The sequence below is a fragment of the Lampetra fluviatilis genome, chromosome 73, assembly GCF_964198595.1.
Source record: "Lampetra fluviatilis chromosome 73, kcLamFluv1.1, whole genome shotgun sequence".
Lineage (NCBI taxonomy): Eukaryota > Metazoa > Chordata > Hyperoartia > Petromyzontiformes > Petromyzontidae > Lampetra > Lampetra fluviatilis.
In genome coordinates, this window is record NC_136347.1 from 2,159,069 (window position 1) to 2,174,388 (window position 15,320).

The 15,320-nt window shown below is 56.7% G+C and overlaps 1 protein-coding gene across 1 annotated transcript; it reads right to left on the bottom strand.

Annotated features, from left to right (window-relative positions):
* Positions 1–348: 348 nt before the first annotated feature.
* LOC144953267 (H(+)/Cl(-) exchange transporter 3-like) lies at positions 349–15,268 on the bottom strand. Its single transcript, XM_078883838.1, is given in 10 exon segments — positions 349–5,415; positions 6,157–6,287; positions 6,289–6,374; positions 7,024–7,156; positions 8,256–8,521; positions 8,928–9,108; positions 9,387–9,941; positions 14,965–14,991; positions 14,993–15,046; positions 15,263–15,268. Coding segments are annotated over 10 exon segments (1,530 nt in total). The 3' UTR covers positions 349–5,324.
* Between the last annotated feature and the right edge of the window lie 52 nt (positions 15,269–15,320).

Genomic DNA, 15,320 nt, shown 5'->3' on the forward strand with positions numbered 1-15,320 from the left:
TCATTCAACCACAGAGTCACGCTAGTCGTCACTGTGCCTCTGGATATAGTCCAATCAGCGTCATATGTCACGTTCTGTGGAGTACCGCCTCTTTTTGGGCGATTTCACTCCGGCTGCGAATCGCTCAGAGTGTTCCCATAGACTTACATTCAAAGATGTTTGTTTTCGAACGGGGAGCGCTGCAATGCATTCTCTATGGCTTCCGGGAGGGCTCGCACTAACGTGCTTACGTCTTCATACGTAAGCACGTTGCATCCAACAATATGATTTGTCGCCACCTAGTGGAATCTTTAATAAAAGAAACTTGAGTGGATTGTATTAATAGTGAGTATAGAAACAAACAAGATGTATTGTAAGAGTCACTTTATTTTTCATTAATATTAAAGAAGTGAAGTTGCCTTTACATGCTTAAGCTGTTAATTTATCCTTTGCATGGGTGGACCTTATCCTTATAAATCATCCAGACATTTGCCCCCCCTGAGAGATTTTGCAGGAGCCGCCACTGGAGCCGAGTATGCCCTGTCCAGGAGACACGACGGCCTGGGAGACACCGGGAGACACCGGGAGACACGGTCTGTGAGTCACTGAGAGAAACAGTCTAGGAGACACGGTCTGTGAGACACTGAGACACTGTGATACACTGAGACACTGGGAGAGAGTCTAGGAGACACCAGGAGACACGGACTGTGAGACCCGGGGAGACACGGACTGTGAGTCGTGGTCTGTGAGACACACTTGTTGGGTCCGCTGGTCCCCGAAGTCCCTCCCTGCTCCCTGCCTATGGCAGGGGCTCCGCCGTTCGCCGACCCCTCGCTACTCTGCGAGCAGCTGCTGCCGTCGCTGGGCTCATCGCCCGACGGCTCCCCTCCCAGGTCCGTCCCTCCGCGAGCTCGTGTGAGAGGCATAGCTCGTCGTACGCTCTCGTTCACCTGCAAACGCTGCGTTGTCTCTCCACGAATCACGCGCTATTAAACGGGGGTCAGGGGTCGGAGGGCGAATGACGCTGCCCTCACTGCGCGAGTCCCTGCGGCGTTAGACGGAGCGGGGACCTGCGGACGCACCGACCCCTTCCCCCACACTACGAGCGCACACACCTGCACACACGCGACACCCACTCGTGCGCCGTTCTACGCAGCGCTCCCACGTGACGAGCCGCTGTGCACACAGCACCACACGCGTTCCCACTTCTCCGCGAGATCACACGGAGACACGGTCAGCTATTAATAATTTATTGTCTGCTACCTGCGAATTGATGTTAAATCAGTGAGTCGACGAGGCTGGCCTATGCCACTACCCCTGTACCTATTCCCTATTTATCGGCTATGATCTTACTTCCCCTCCTTACTTACTGTTAGGTGCCCATGGCGGTTCGTTGATCCTGTACTCACAGCGTACCTCGATGCGTCTCACGGACGTTCGGGTCGCTGGGCTGGAGCTGCGTCTTGTCGCCTGGCGCTGGAGTAAGAGAGCGATTTCCCCTTTGCGCCCCCTTTTTATCCTCCCTACATCAAAGGGATGCGGCTCTGAGCGGGATGGCGGCCCTCAGTTTTTCCTTAACAATGGGCTCGCGCCCGTTGGCACGCACACGGCGACTCTGGGCGCCTTTGATATGCTAATCGGATGTGCTGCGGCGCCGATTCCAATTAATCTCCCTCTCATGCATGGCGCCGTGCTCCTGCGCACCATGCAGCGGCGTCCATCACCACGGCCCGCTGCGGAAGTTAAGCGCGGAGCCTCCGCATGTCCCCACCACCTGCCCTATCAATTGCGCACCCTAAACTATGCCGCCCCGTCCCTCCTCTGCCTGTCTCGTCGACCCGTGGGGGTGTGTGTGGGGGGATGCGTTTCAACCGCGGTGGCCGAATGCCCTTCGCCGCGACCATACCATCTTAATGCCGGTCGCAGCGCCGCGGTGCGAAGTAGCGTCGGGGGAGGTCGTCCAATTCCCTGGTCGCCGGAAACCGTGAAAGTTAATCCCGATAAGGGCTTCTCGGATAAAAACCGGTCGATCAGGTGACCTCCCCTTCCAGCTCTATGGGTGGGGGAAATGCGTGCGGGTGTGTTCATGTGAGGTGAGGTGAGGGGGACGCGGGGTCGGCTCCGTCGCTTGGTGGTGAGGTCGCAGATGGGGCGCCTGACGAACGGCTTCGTGGCGGTGGCATCACACTGTGAGACACTGGGAGAGACAGTCTAGGAGACACTGTGACAGAGTCTGAGACACGGACTGTGGTACCTCGCCAGAAGGTTTCCCGCACCTCCGATTATCATGGTTGGCTACGTTCAATGATGACGAAGTTCAACATCCATCCTCCTATAAACTACACTACAACACTACTTTGTACTGCACTATAAACTACACTACACTACTTTGTACTGCACTATACACTACACTACCACTATACACATACATACTAATATACACTATTATACCGCTATACACTACTACTATACACATACTACACTAGTATACTACTGTAGGGTACTGTTCATGGCAAGGGTTACCGTGGGGTGAGTGTAGATGGGTGTACGAGTGAAGGATCGAGAAGGAAAGTGGAGGACGGTGGAGCTGCTGGAAGCATCTCGAAGGGAGGGAAGTTCTGGAAGGTCCCAGGGCGTCGGCCGAGTGGCTGGACGAGGGGGGGCGAGGAAGGCCTTGGCCGGGGCGACACCTCGAACTGAAGGACTCCTCGATTTGAAGCTTTCGTGACTGCAAGGATTCATATTCTTAGGTTTTTTTCGGTAAAGTCACCATGTAGGTAAAAAAGTAAAAATAATAAAAATCACGACGTTTCGGAGGCAACACAAGCTTCCGTCTTCAAGTGGAACCGTCACTCACCTGTTTACCCACTAACCCACTCACCACACTCACCCACTCACCCATTCACTCACCACACCCACTCACTCACCTGTTCACCCACTCTAACCCATTCACTCACCACACTCACCTGTTCACCCACTCTAACCCACTCACTCACCATACTCACCCATTCACTCACCACCTCTCTTCTCTTGCAATCGATATTTGTTTATTCGCAGTGCGTGGTTTGTGAGGTTTTTTTCTTCCATCTCGAGATCAAAAAAATTGCACAAAAAAAACTTTTGTCGCCAACCCCAAGAAGGTCGCGACAACTTGTGTTGTTTTACAAAGAGAGAAATATTAAGACAATGACGTCGAGGATGGTGGTGATGGTGGTGGTGAGGATGGTGATGACGAGTGGTGAGGATGGGAGGTGAGGATGATGGTGGTGAAGACGAGTGGTGATGGTGATGAGGATGATGGTGGTTAGGACGGGCGGTGAGGATGGTGATGGTGGTGAGGATGATGGTGGATAGGATGGGCGGTGAGGATGGTGATGGTGATGAGGATGATGGTGGTTAGGACGGGCGGTGAGGATGGTGATGGTGGTGAGGATGATGGTGGTTAGGATGGGCGGTGAGGATGGTGATGGTGGTGAGGACAAGTAGTGGTGAGGATGGTGATGGCAGTGAGGATGGGCGGTGACGATGATGGTGGTGATGAGGACGATGGGCGGTGAGGGTAAAGATGATGGTAATGGGGATGGTTGTGGTGGTGAGGATTATAGTGGTGCCGATTTGGGACGCAGAATTTAACTGGCTAGGAGACGTCATCTCCCCCGCCTGGTCTACAGGAGGTCGTGGGTTCCATCCTGACCCTGACGATGCCTGCAGCTGCTACCTATGTGGAGTCTGCGTGTCTCTCTCATCATCACGGTGGCTAGGAGATGTTAACTACCTCGCCTGGTCTACAGGAGGTCGTGGGTTCCACCCCGACCCTGACGATGTCTGCTGCTGCTGCTATTTGGAGTTTGCGTCTCTCTCTCTCCATGGTGGTTGCGTGGATTTTTCTCCGGGTCCTCCGGTTTTCCCCTCCACATTTAGAATGAACGTCACCACGGCGTTCACGGCGGTTTGGCGACTGCTGCAAATGTCCACGCGGTGACGAGAAGCCGCTTCACATTGGGCCATCACGTGGCCAGGCCGCTCATGAAGAGCCTTCTAGAAGCTCATCACCTGGCGAAATTAAAAATAGTTCATCGTTCACATCTCTTGGCGATTGATATTGAGCCCGTGGTCCTTCCCAGTCATCTCCCCTCCCTCCCTCCCACGTGAATGAGCGACTGAGTTGCAAGCCTCACTTATAAATAATTAGTCTTATTCTGCTGCTGCTGATTGTTGATGTTGTAGATTATAATTGCAGAGAGTCGCAGGGAGCGAGAGTGGCAAAGCGTCAATCACGGCACAGAATCGTGGCATGGCAAGAACACCCCCCCCCACACACTCTGCTGGGGTTCAACCGCACGTGCCGCCCTTAGGTTAACTCGGCCTGAAAACATACAACTCCGAATGGCGGCAATGGCCCATCAGCGAAGGTGTCAGGGCGTTGGGGAGGGAGACAAAGGCAGCCAGGTGGCTGGGCGTGGTGCTGGTAGCCACCCACCCACCCCCCTCGCTCTCTGTGTGTGTGTGTGTGACACAGTGCCAGCCCTCATAGGCGCTGCTGCTGCTACTCGCTAAGAACAGCACTTGCCCCTACAGCCTGGGCAAGGCTACACGAGCCAGCTTTGTCTTTGTCTCTACACACTAAGTCACACGGGCACAGTCGCAAGACGAAGATTCCTCCTCGTAGCCGTGATACTGTTGGGGCAAGTGCTGTTAGCGAGTAGCACCAGAGACAGACAGAGACAGATACACACAGACACACACAGACACACGTAGACAAAGAACAACAACAACCGCCATTGGCCACTAAGTGGCGGTGACGTCACCACGACGCTTGTGCCAGGCCACGGGGGGGGAGACCTGGGGGGGAGACACGGGGGCGGAGACACGGGGGTGTAGAGACACGGGGGCGGAGACACGGGGGTGTAGAGACACGGGGGCGGAGACACGGGGGTGTAGAGACACGGGGGGGGGGGAGACACGGGGGTGTGGAGACACAGCGGAGACACGGGGGGGGGGGGGTGAGATACGGAGACATAACAGAGACACGGGGGTGTGGAGACACGGGGGGGGGGGGGGGAGACACGGAGGGGGGGGGGGGAGACACGGGGGTGTGGAGACACGGGGGGGGGGGGGGGGGAGACACGGAGGGGGGTGTGGAGACACAGAGACACGGGGAGGGACATAACAGAGACACTGAGAACCACCAAGACAAACAGAGACACGGGAGACAGACAGACAGGGGGACGTGGAGAGCCGCTCCGTGAGGCCCGCGGGCGAGAGTGGGGGGCCCGCGGGCGAGAGTGGGGGGCCCGGCCCTCCTCCAGGTCCGCTCCGGGGTGACGGCTTCGCCCGCGAGGAGGTCAGTTGAAGAGGATGGACTCGGGGTCTTGGTTTGCCATCTGTGCCATGTGGCGCAGCACGTCCTTCTTGGTGATGATGCCCAGCAGCCGCCTACAGTCACACACACAGTCACACACACACAGTCACACACACACAGTCACACACACACAGTCACACACACACAGTCACACACACACAGTCACACACACACAGTCACACACACAGTCACACACACACAGTCACTCACCCACCCGGTCACTCACTCACCCCGGTCACTCACCCACCCGGTCACTCACCCACCCGGTCACTCACCCACCCGGTCACTCACCCACCCGGTCACTCACCCACCCGGTCACTCACCCACCCGGTCACTCACCCACCCGGTCACTCACCCACCCGGTCACTCACCCACCCGGTCACTCACCCACCCGGTCACTCACCCACCCGGTCACTCACCCACCCGGTCACTCACCCACCCGGTCACTCACCCACCCGGTCACTCACCCACCCGGTCACTCACCCACCCGGTCACTCACCCACCCGGTCACTCACCCACCCGGTCACTCACCTACCCGGTCACTCACCCACTCGGTCACTCACCCACCCGGTCACTCACCCACCCGGTCACTTACCCACACAGTCACTCACCCACACAGTCACTCACCCACACAGTCACTCACCCACACAGTCACTCACCCACCCGGTCACTCACCCACCCGGTCACTCACCCACACAGTCACTCACCCACACAGTCACTCACCCACCCGGTCACTCACTCAACCTCCCACTCACCCACCCAGTCACTCACCCACCCCCTCACTCACCCACCCACCCACCCAGCGGCTCACCCACCCGTTGTGGGTGACCAGGCACTGGCGTATCCCCAGCTTGCGGAAGACGTCCACCACGATCTCCATGGGGGAGCGGTCGCTCACGGTGAAGGGGCTCAGGTCCAGGATGGAGCGCAGCTTGAGGGGGGGGGGGCGAGTCAGGGGCAAGCGACGGGGCGTGGAGCCCAAAGTAGACCGGGGAGTGGCTCACCACTCCGTCGTCACGCTTCCTCGCGTTCTCTACACTCACACGGGGGGGGTGGGGGGTGGGTGGGTGGGTGAGTGGGTGGGTTGGGGGTGGGTGGGTGAGTGGGTGAGTGGGTGGGTGGGTGGGTTGGGGGTGGGTGGGTGAGTGGGTGAGTGGGTGGGTGGGTGGGTGGGTTGGGGGTGGGTGGGTGGGTGGGTGGGTTGGGGGTGGGTGAGTGGGTGGGTTGGGGGTGGGTGGGTGAGTGGGTGAGTGGGTGGGTGAGTGGGTGGGTTGGGGGTGGGTGGGTGAGTGGGTGAGTGGGTGGGTTGGGGGTGGGTGGGTGAGTGGGTGAGTGGGTAGGCGGGTGAGTGAGTGGGCGGGTGGGTGAGTGGGTGGGTTGGGGGTGGGTGAGTGGGTGAGTGGGTGGGTGGGTGGGTGAGTGGGTGGGCGGGTGAGTGAGTGGGTGGATGGGTGAGTGGGTGGGTGAGTGAGTGTCTTTGCTTGCTATGAGAATGATGACATTGATGTTGACGATGATGACACTGATAGGGTTGATGATACAGTTGAAGATTATGAAGTTGGTGTTGATGACGTTGACGATGATGACGTTGACGATGATGACGTTGACGATGATGACGTTGACGATGATGACGTTGATGATGATGACGTTGACGATGATGACGACGTTGATGTGACGGTTACCGATGGCGATGAGGAGGTCCCTGCGGAGCGCCAGGCCCACGAGCCTCTGAGACTCGGCGCACGCGACGACGGGGAAGCCGCTGTAGGTCGTCTCCCGCACCAGCGTCTCCACCTCGTCCACCGTCATGCCGTCCTGAGACACACACACACCACGGGGACACAGACACGGGGACACACACACGGGGACACAGATACGGGGACACAGACACAGAGACACAGAGACAGAGATACAGAGACACAGAAACAAAGACACCACGGAGACACAGACACAGAGACACAGACACAGAGACACACACACAGAGACACAGACACAGAGACACAGACACAGAGACACAGACACAGAGACACAGACACAGACACAGAGACACAGACACAGAGACACACACACAGAGACACAGAGACACACACACAGAGACACAGACACAGAGACAGAGACACAGACACAGAGACACAGAGACACACACACACAGAGACACAGACAGAGAGACACAGACACAGAGACACAGACACAGAGACAGAGAGACACAGACACAGAGACACCACAGACACAGAAACGTCGTAATTTTTATTATTTTATTTTTTATTCATTTTTATTTCATTTTTTACCTACACGGTGACTTTACCGAAAAAACTCAGAGTATGAATCCTTGCAGTCACGAAAGCTTCAAATCTAGAATCCACGCGACCCCCACGTGGAGAGAGACACGCAGACTCCACATACACATACGCAGCAGCAGCAGCAGCAGCATCAGTGGTCGGGATCGAACCAACAACCTCCTGTACACCAGGCGAGGTCGTTAACATCTCCTAGCCTTGTGTGCGTGTGCATGCCGTGTTTCCGTGTGTCTCCGTGTCTTTGTGCGCGTGCCGTGTCTCTGTGTGTGTGTGTGTGCGTGTGTGCGTGCCGTGTCTCCGTGTGTCTCTGTGTCTTTGTGTGCGTGCCGTGTCTCCGTGTGTCTCCATGTCTTTGTGCGCGTGCCGTGTCTCTGTGTGTGTGTGTGTACATGTGTGTGTGTATGTGTCTCCGTGTGTGTGTGTCTCCGTGTGTGTGTGTGTACGTGCCGTGTCTATGTGTGTCTGTGTGTGTACTTGCCGTGTCTCTGTGTGTGTGTACGTGTCTCCGCGTGCGTGCCGTGTCTCTGTGTGTACGTGCCGTGTCTCTGTGTGTGTACGTGTGTGTGTGTGTCTCTGTGTCTGTGTGTGTGTCTGTGTGTGTGTCTGTGTGTGTGTACCTGTGTTAGCAGGGCGAGTGGTGGGTCTGTGCGTAGTGGCCTCATGACATCCGTGGCGAGGGTGGTGTGTGTGAACTCCTCCTTGGCGTCCAGGAAGGGGTACCCATTGAGCCGGATGTGGGCGTCGTAGATGCCCTCGCGCCCAAACGCGTCGCCCACCCACTTGCTGGTCATCACGGCCACCATGAGGGGCACGATGTACTCCAGGCCGCCCGTCAACTCGAACATGATGACCACCAGCGACACGGTCATGCGCGTCACACCGCCTGCGTCCGTCACAGTGAGACACGGGGACACAGAGACACGGAGACAGAGACACAGACAGACAGAGACACGGACACACAGACACACGGAGACACACAGAGACACAGAGAGTGAGTGAGTGATGACCACCAGCGACACGGTCATGCGGGTCACACCGCCTGCGTCCGTCACAGTGAGACACGGAGACACAGAGACACGGAGACAGAGACACAGAGACACAGAGACACGGAGACACGGAGACAGAGACACAGAGACACGGAGACAGAGAGTGAGTGAGTAGTGAGTGAGTGTCACAGTGAGTGTCACAGTGAGTGTCACAGTGAGTATTGAGTGTCACAGTGAGTGAGTAGTGAGTGAGTAGTGAGTGTCACAGTGAGTAGTGAGTGAGTAGTGAGTGTGGTGTGTTACCGAGGCAGGCTGCTGCGCCCACCATGGCGTAGAGCCCCGGCGTGACGCACGTGGTGCCCGGCCGGCACCAGTCGGCGAACATCTGCGGCTGGGCCAGCACCAGCTGCTCCACGCCGACTCCCACGATGCGGCCGGCTATAGCCCCAACAGCCATGCTGGGGATAAAGAGCCCTGAGGGCACCTACACACACACACACAGTCACACACACACACAGTCACACACACACACACACAGTCACACACACACACACACAGTCACACACACACACACAGTCACACACACACAGTCACACACACACACACACAGTCACACACACACACACACAGTCACACACACACACAGTCACACACACACAGTCACACACACACACACACCGTCACACACACAGTCACTCACACACACACACACCACACTCATCACACACCCCCCACACACACCACCACCGTCACCATCTTCACCTTCATGCCGAACGTGAACACGGTGACGACCACCTTGAATGCGAGCGCCAGGCCCAGCTTCCAGAGCGCCGCGTACACCCCGGGCCCGGCGGCCCCCCTCTCCGCCCCGCCCCCCGTCCCGTTTGCCCCCCCCGCCCCCCCGTAGTCGCACAGCTCGGCGGCCTCCAGCGGGCCGCAGTCGCGGAACAGCTCGCGGATGAGCTGGCCCGTGCCGCGGCGCGTGTACGGGTTGGGGAAGGCCAGCGCCGCAGTGGCGGCCGCCACGGCCAGCACCTCCAGCGCCGGGTGGCGGCCCAGGCGGCCGGCCGGGCCGCGGCGCCGGCGGCGGCACCAGGCGATGTTGGCGCGGATGAAGGCGGCGCCCCACAGGCCGCCGAAGGCGCCGAGCGCCAGGAAGGGCGCCAGCTCGGGCAGCGACCACGGCGCGTGGAACTCCACGTAGAAGAGCACCAGGCGGCTGTCGCCGAACGGGTTGATGGCGCGCAGCACGAAGGCGGCCACCAGCGCCGCAAAGAAGGAGCGCCACAGAGTCTTGAGCGGGAAGTAGTAGCTCACCTGGTGAGGGTGAGGGGGGTGAGGAGGGAGAAAGTGAGTAGTACCTCACCTGGTGAGGGTGAGGGGGTGAGGAGGGAGAGAGTGAGTAGTAGCTCACCTGGTGAGGGTGAGGGGGGGGTGAGATGGAGAGAGTGAGTAGTACCTCACCTGGTGAGGGTGAGGGGGTGAGGAGGGAGAGAGTGAGTAGTAGCTCACCTAGTGAGGGTGAGGGGGGGTGAGGAGGGAGAGAGTGAGTAGCTCACACTGGTGAGGGGGTGAGATGGAGAGTGAGTCTCTGTGTGAGTGAGTCTCTGAGTGAGTCTCTGAGTGAGTGAGTCTCTGAGTGAGTGAGTCTCTGAGTGAGTCTCTGTGTGAGTGAGTCTCTGAGTGAGTCTCTGAGTGAGTGAGTCTCTGAGTGAGTGAGTTTCTGAGTGAGTGAGTCTCTGAGTGAGTCTCTGTGTGAGTGAGTCTCTGAGTGAGTCTCTGAGTGAGTGAGTCTCTGAGTGAGTGAGTTTCTGAGTGAGTGAGTCTCTGAGTGAGTGAGTCTCTGAGTGAGTCTCTGAGTGAGTGAGTCTCTGAGTGAGTCTCTGTGTGAATCTCTGAGTGAGTCTCTCTGAGTGAGTCTCTGTGAGTCTCTGAGTGAGTGAGTGAGTCTCTGAGTGAGTCTCTGAGTGAGTCTCTGTGTGAGTCTCTGAGTGAGTCTCTGAGTGAGTCTCTGAGTGAGTCTCTGAGTGGGTCTCTAAGTGGGTCTCTGAGTGAGTCTCTGTGTGTCTCTCTGTGAGTCTCTGTGTGTGTCTGTGTGTGTCTGTGTGTGAGTCTGTGTGTGTCTCTCTCTGTGCGTGTCTGAGTGTCTCTCTCTGTGTGTGTCTGAGTGTGGCTGTGTGTGTCTGTGTGTCTCTGTGTGTCTCTGTGTGTCTCTGTGTGTGTCTGTGTGTCTCTCTGTGTGTGTGTCTCCCTGTGTGTGTCTGTGTGTGTCTGTGTGTGACTGACCTCTGACCATCGACTAGTCATCTGTAAGATGCGCCTGCCATTCTTCCACTCCGGTGGTGGGTGTACACCCAGGACCCCATTCCAACCAAAAGTGGCCTGGTCTCAGCTAGCTGATGAAAGTTGCAAGCGAGAATTTCATCATTGCTTGCAGCTGGGGTTGGCACCGTCCCCCACTCCACCTGATGTCGAGGGTAAATGGGCGAGGTTTAAGACTGTGACTCATGCAGCTGCAATGGCTGCTTTGGGTACGCGGTCCAGACCTCCCCAGAAACCCTGGCTGACGGAGGAGGTGTTCAGGTTAATTGAGAAAAAGCGACAGGCCCACTCTCATCGCCTACAGTATCCCACGTCAGAGAATGAGGAGGTTTACCGCAGCCTTCGCTCGGAGGTTCGGAGAGCCGTAAGGCGCTGTAAGGATGGGTGGTGGTCGCGGGTTGCTGAGGAGATGGAGTCTGCCTCAGTGGCCCGCGATCACAAATCACTATTTAACTCCATCAAAAAAGTAACCTGCAGCGCCACACCTATTACCATCATTAGAGGAAAAAACGGTGATCCAATCTCCGACCCCCAGGAACAGGTTTGCAGATTTGCTGAGCATTTCTGTGAGGTCCTGGGGGAGGGAAAATCTCTCAGCCAGGAAAACATCATGGCACAAAGTGGGGATAACCCTGCTGAGGCTGCGGTGCCTCAAATATTGGAAGAGGTCACCCCCTGTGAGTGGCTGGCTGAGGTACCAGCTGTTGAGGAAGTACTGAGGGCGATCCGGAGTCTGAGACCAGGGAAGGCACCGGGCAGAGATGATCTCCCAAGCGAAATGCTGAGGGAGGGTGGCGTTTGTGCACAGACTGCCCTATATGACATCATAACAACAGTCTGGACCACTGGACGGGTTCCGCAGGACTGGAAGGATGCCCTGGTGGTCCCCCTCTTTAAGAAGGGGGACCGTACCGACTGTAACAACTACAGGGGCATCTCACTCCTCAGTGTGCCGGGTAAGGTCCTGGCAAGGATTATTCAACATCGCCTTGCTAGGCACGCTGAGGAGAGGCTTGCGGAGCCCCAATGCGGTTTCAGGAAAGGGCGGTCCTGCACAGATGCCATATTTTCTGTCCGTCTGCTACAGCAGAGGTGTAGGGAATTCCAAAAAGACCTACATCTCTGCTTTATTGACCTGGTCAAGGCCTATGATACCATCAGTAGGACTGGGCTCTGGGTTGTTCTTCGTGCTTTCGGAGTCCCTGACCCTCTGCTCACGATCATTAAGGACCTTCATGATGGTGAGCGGGCCCGGGTAAAACTACGTGGCCGGGAGTCGGAGCCTTTCCCTGTACACCTTGGGGTGCGACAGGGATGTCCTCTGGCCCCCACATTATTTAACATCTATTTCGACTACGTAGTTTGTGAAGCCTTCAATAGCTGTACCGGGGGAATTACCATTTGGTACAGATATAATGGGAGGCTGATCGACGCCCGGGTGCGATCAAGGGATGGCTCCCTATTGGTCAACCACGTTATGTATGCCGATGATTTGGTAATAGCTGCTCATTCAGAAGAGGAGTTGGAGACGCTGCTGCTGAGACTGGAGCGTGCCACTAAGAGGTGGGGCCTTACCATCAGCCCCACCAAAACTAAGCACCTGCCTGGGTATTTTGTACCATCGGGCACTCCACCCCCACAACTCCCAATCGGTGATGGGGCAGTTGTGGAGAGAGTGGAGAGTTTCCCATACCTGGGCAGTGTGCTTATGACCGGCTCCAGTTTATCAGCAGAGGTCTCACTCCGAATCAGTCGAGCGGCAATATCTTTTCATCGGTTGCGTAACGCTGTGTGGAAGCTACCTGGTCTGTCGCTCCGCACGAAGCTTCAGGTCTTCTCGGCCACGGTCATTCCCTCCCTTCTCTACGCTTGCGAAACGTGGACCCCCCTAGTGGAGCATCTTCGCCGGTTGGAAACATTTAGGCTGGCCTGCCTACGATCCATCCTGGGTTTAACCAGGCTGGATTGTGTGAGGAGCTCACAAGTCCTTGAAAGATCTGGGCAAAGTCCCATCAGTGAGCTCCTCCGGCAGGCAAGGCTGCGTTGGCTGGGTCATGTAGCCCGCATGCCCAGCCACCGCATGCCTAAACAGCTTTTGTTCGGCCGGATCGAGGGGGCTAAACGGGCGTGGCACGGGCTAGAGAAGAGATGGAGTGATGTGGTACAGGAGGACGTGGAGCTGAGTGGACTTGCCGATGACTGGTACCAGCGGTGTCAAGATCGGCCTCAGTGGAGGAGGCTCGTGAAGGACGCTACTGGGCAGTTGGAGGCAGTCGCCCTCCAACAACAATGGAGGGCGGAGGAGCGACGCTCACAACAACGAGCGGAGCGCCGGGTGGCTAAAGCACAGCAAGTTGGCACAGTAGGGGGCACAGGTGGTGCATCAGCCAGTCATCTCGGTCATCTCGGTCAGTCGACCCGTGGTACCTGGGTCTGCCCCGTGACCTCCTGCCAGCGGGCGTTCGACACTTCACGTGGCCTCAGGGTGCACATGGCCTGGCACAAGCGTCGTGGTGACGTCACCGCCACTTAGTGGCGAATGGCGGTTGTTGTTGTTGTGTGTGACTGTGTGTCTCTGTGTGTGTCTCTCTCTGTGTGTGTCTGTGTGTCTCTTTGTGTCTCTGGTCTCAGTGTGTCTCTGTGTGTGTGTGTGTCTGTGTGTGTCTTCGCCGGTTGGAAACATTTAGGCTGGCCTGCCTACGATCCACCCTGTGTTTAACCAGGCTGGATTGTGTGAGGAGCTCACAAATCCTTGAAAGATCTGGGCAAAGTCCCATCGGTGAGCTCCTCCGGCAGGCAAGGCTGCGTTGGCTGGGTCATGTAGCCCGCATGCCCAGCCACCACATGCCTAAACAGCTTTTGTTCGGCCGGATCGAGGGGGCTAAGCGGGCGCGGCACGGGCTAAAGAAGAGATGGAGTGATGTGGTACAGGAGGACGTGGAGCTGAGTGGACTTGCCGATGACTGGTACCAGCGGTGTCAAGATCGACCTCAGTGGAGGAGGCTCGTGAAGGACGCTGCTACTGGGCAGTTGGAGGCAGTCGCCCTCCAACAACAACGGAGGGCAGAGGAGCGACGCTCACAACAATGAGCAGAGCGCCGGGTGGCTAAAGCACAGCAAGTTGGTACAGTCGGGGGCACAGGTGGTGCATCAACCAGTCATCTCGGTCATCTCGGTCAGTCGACCCGTGGCACCTGCTGGGTCTGCCCCGTGACCTCCTGCCAGCGGGCGTTTGACACTTCACGTGGCCTTAAGGTGCACATGGCCTGGCATAGGCGTCGTGGTGACGTCACCGCCACTTAGTGGCGAATGGCGGTTGTTGTTAAATCTTAATTTTAGAACCAAATAATAATGGTTGTTGTTGTTGTTGTGTGTGTCTGTGTGTCTCTCTCTGTGTGTCTCTCTGTGTGTGTCTGTGTCTCTCTGTGTGTGTCTGTGTGTGTCTCTCTCTGTGTGTCTCTGTGTGTCTCTGTGAGTGTGTATCTCTGTGTGTGTGTGTCTCTCTCTGTGTGTCTCTCTGTGTGTCTCTCTTCTCTGTGTGTGTCTGTGTGTGACTGTGTGTGTCTGTGTGACTGTGTGTCTGTGTGTGTGTGTGTGTGTGTCTGTGTGTGTGTCTGTGTGTCTGTGTGTGTCTGAGTGTCTCTCTGAGTGTGTCTGTGTGTGTCTGTGTGTGTGTCTGAGTGTCTCTCTGAGTGTGTCTGAGTGTGTCTGTGTCTGAGTGTCTCTCTGAGTGTGTCTGTGTGTGTCTGTATCTCTGTGTGTCTGACTGTCTCTCTCTGTGTGTCTGTGTCTGTGTGTCTGAGTGTCTCTCTGAGTGTGTCTGTGTGTGTCTGTGTGTGTGTCTGAGTGTCTCTCTGAGTGTGTCTGTGTGTGTCTGTGTGTGTGTCTGTGTGTGTGTCTGTGTGTCTGTGCGTGTCTGTGTGTGTGTCTGTGTGTGTCTGTGTGTGTGTCTGAGTGTCTCTCTGAGTGTGTCTGTGTGTGTCTTTGTGTGTGTCTGAGTGTCCTCTCTGAGTGTGACCTCTTCGAGGCTGAAGAGGACGCCCCCCAATGGGCGCTCCAAACGCCACGGAGACCCCCGCGGCAGACGCAGCGGAGAGAACCTGTCACACAGACACAGGACCCCCAGGTAGCCTCTCATAGACTGTTGGGGCAAGTGCAGTTAGCCAGTCACACAGACACAGGTCTCCCAGATAACATTAACAGTTCAATATACATACACGACATCATACACACCGATCACAACATCATACACACCGTACATTGCATCATACACAACGTACACACCATACACAACGTACACACCATACACACCGTACCATCATACACACTGCACACAGTGTCATACACGACATCATACACAGCGTCATACACAGC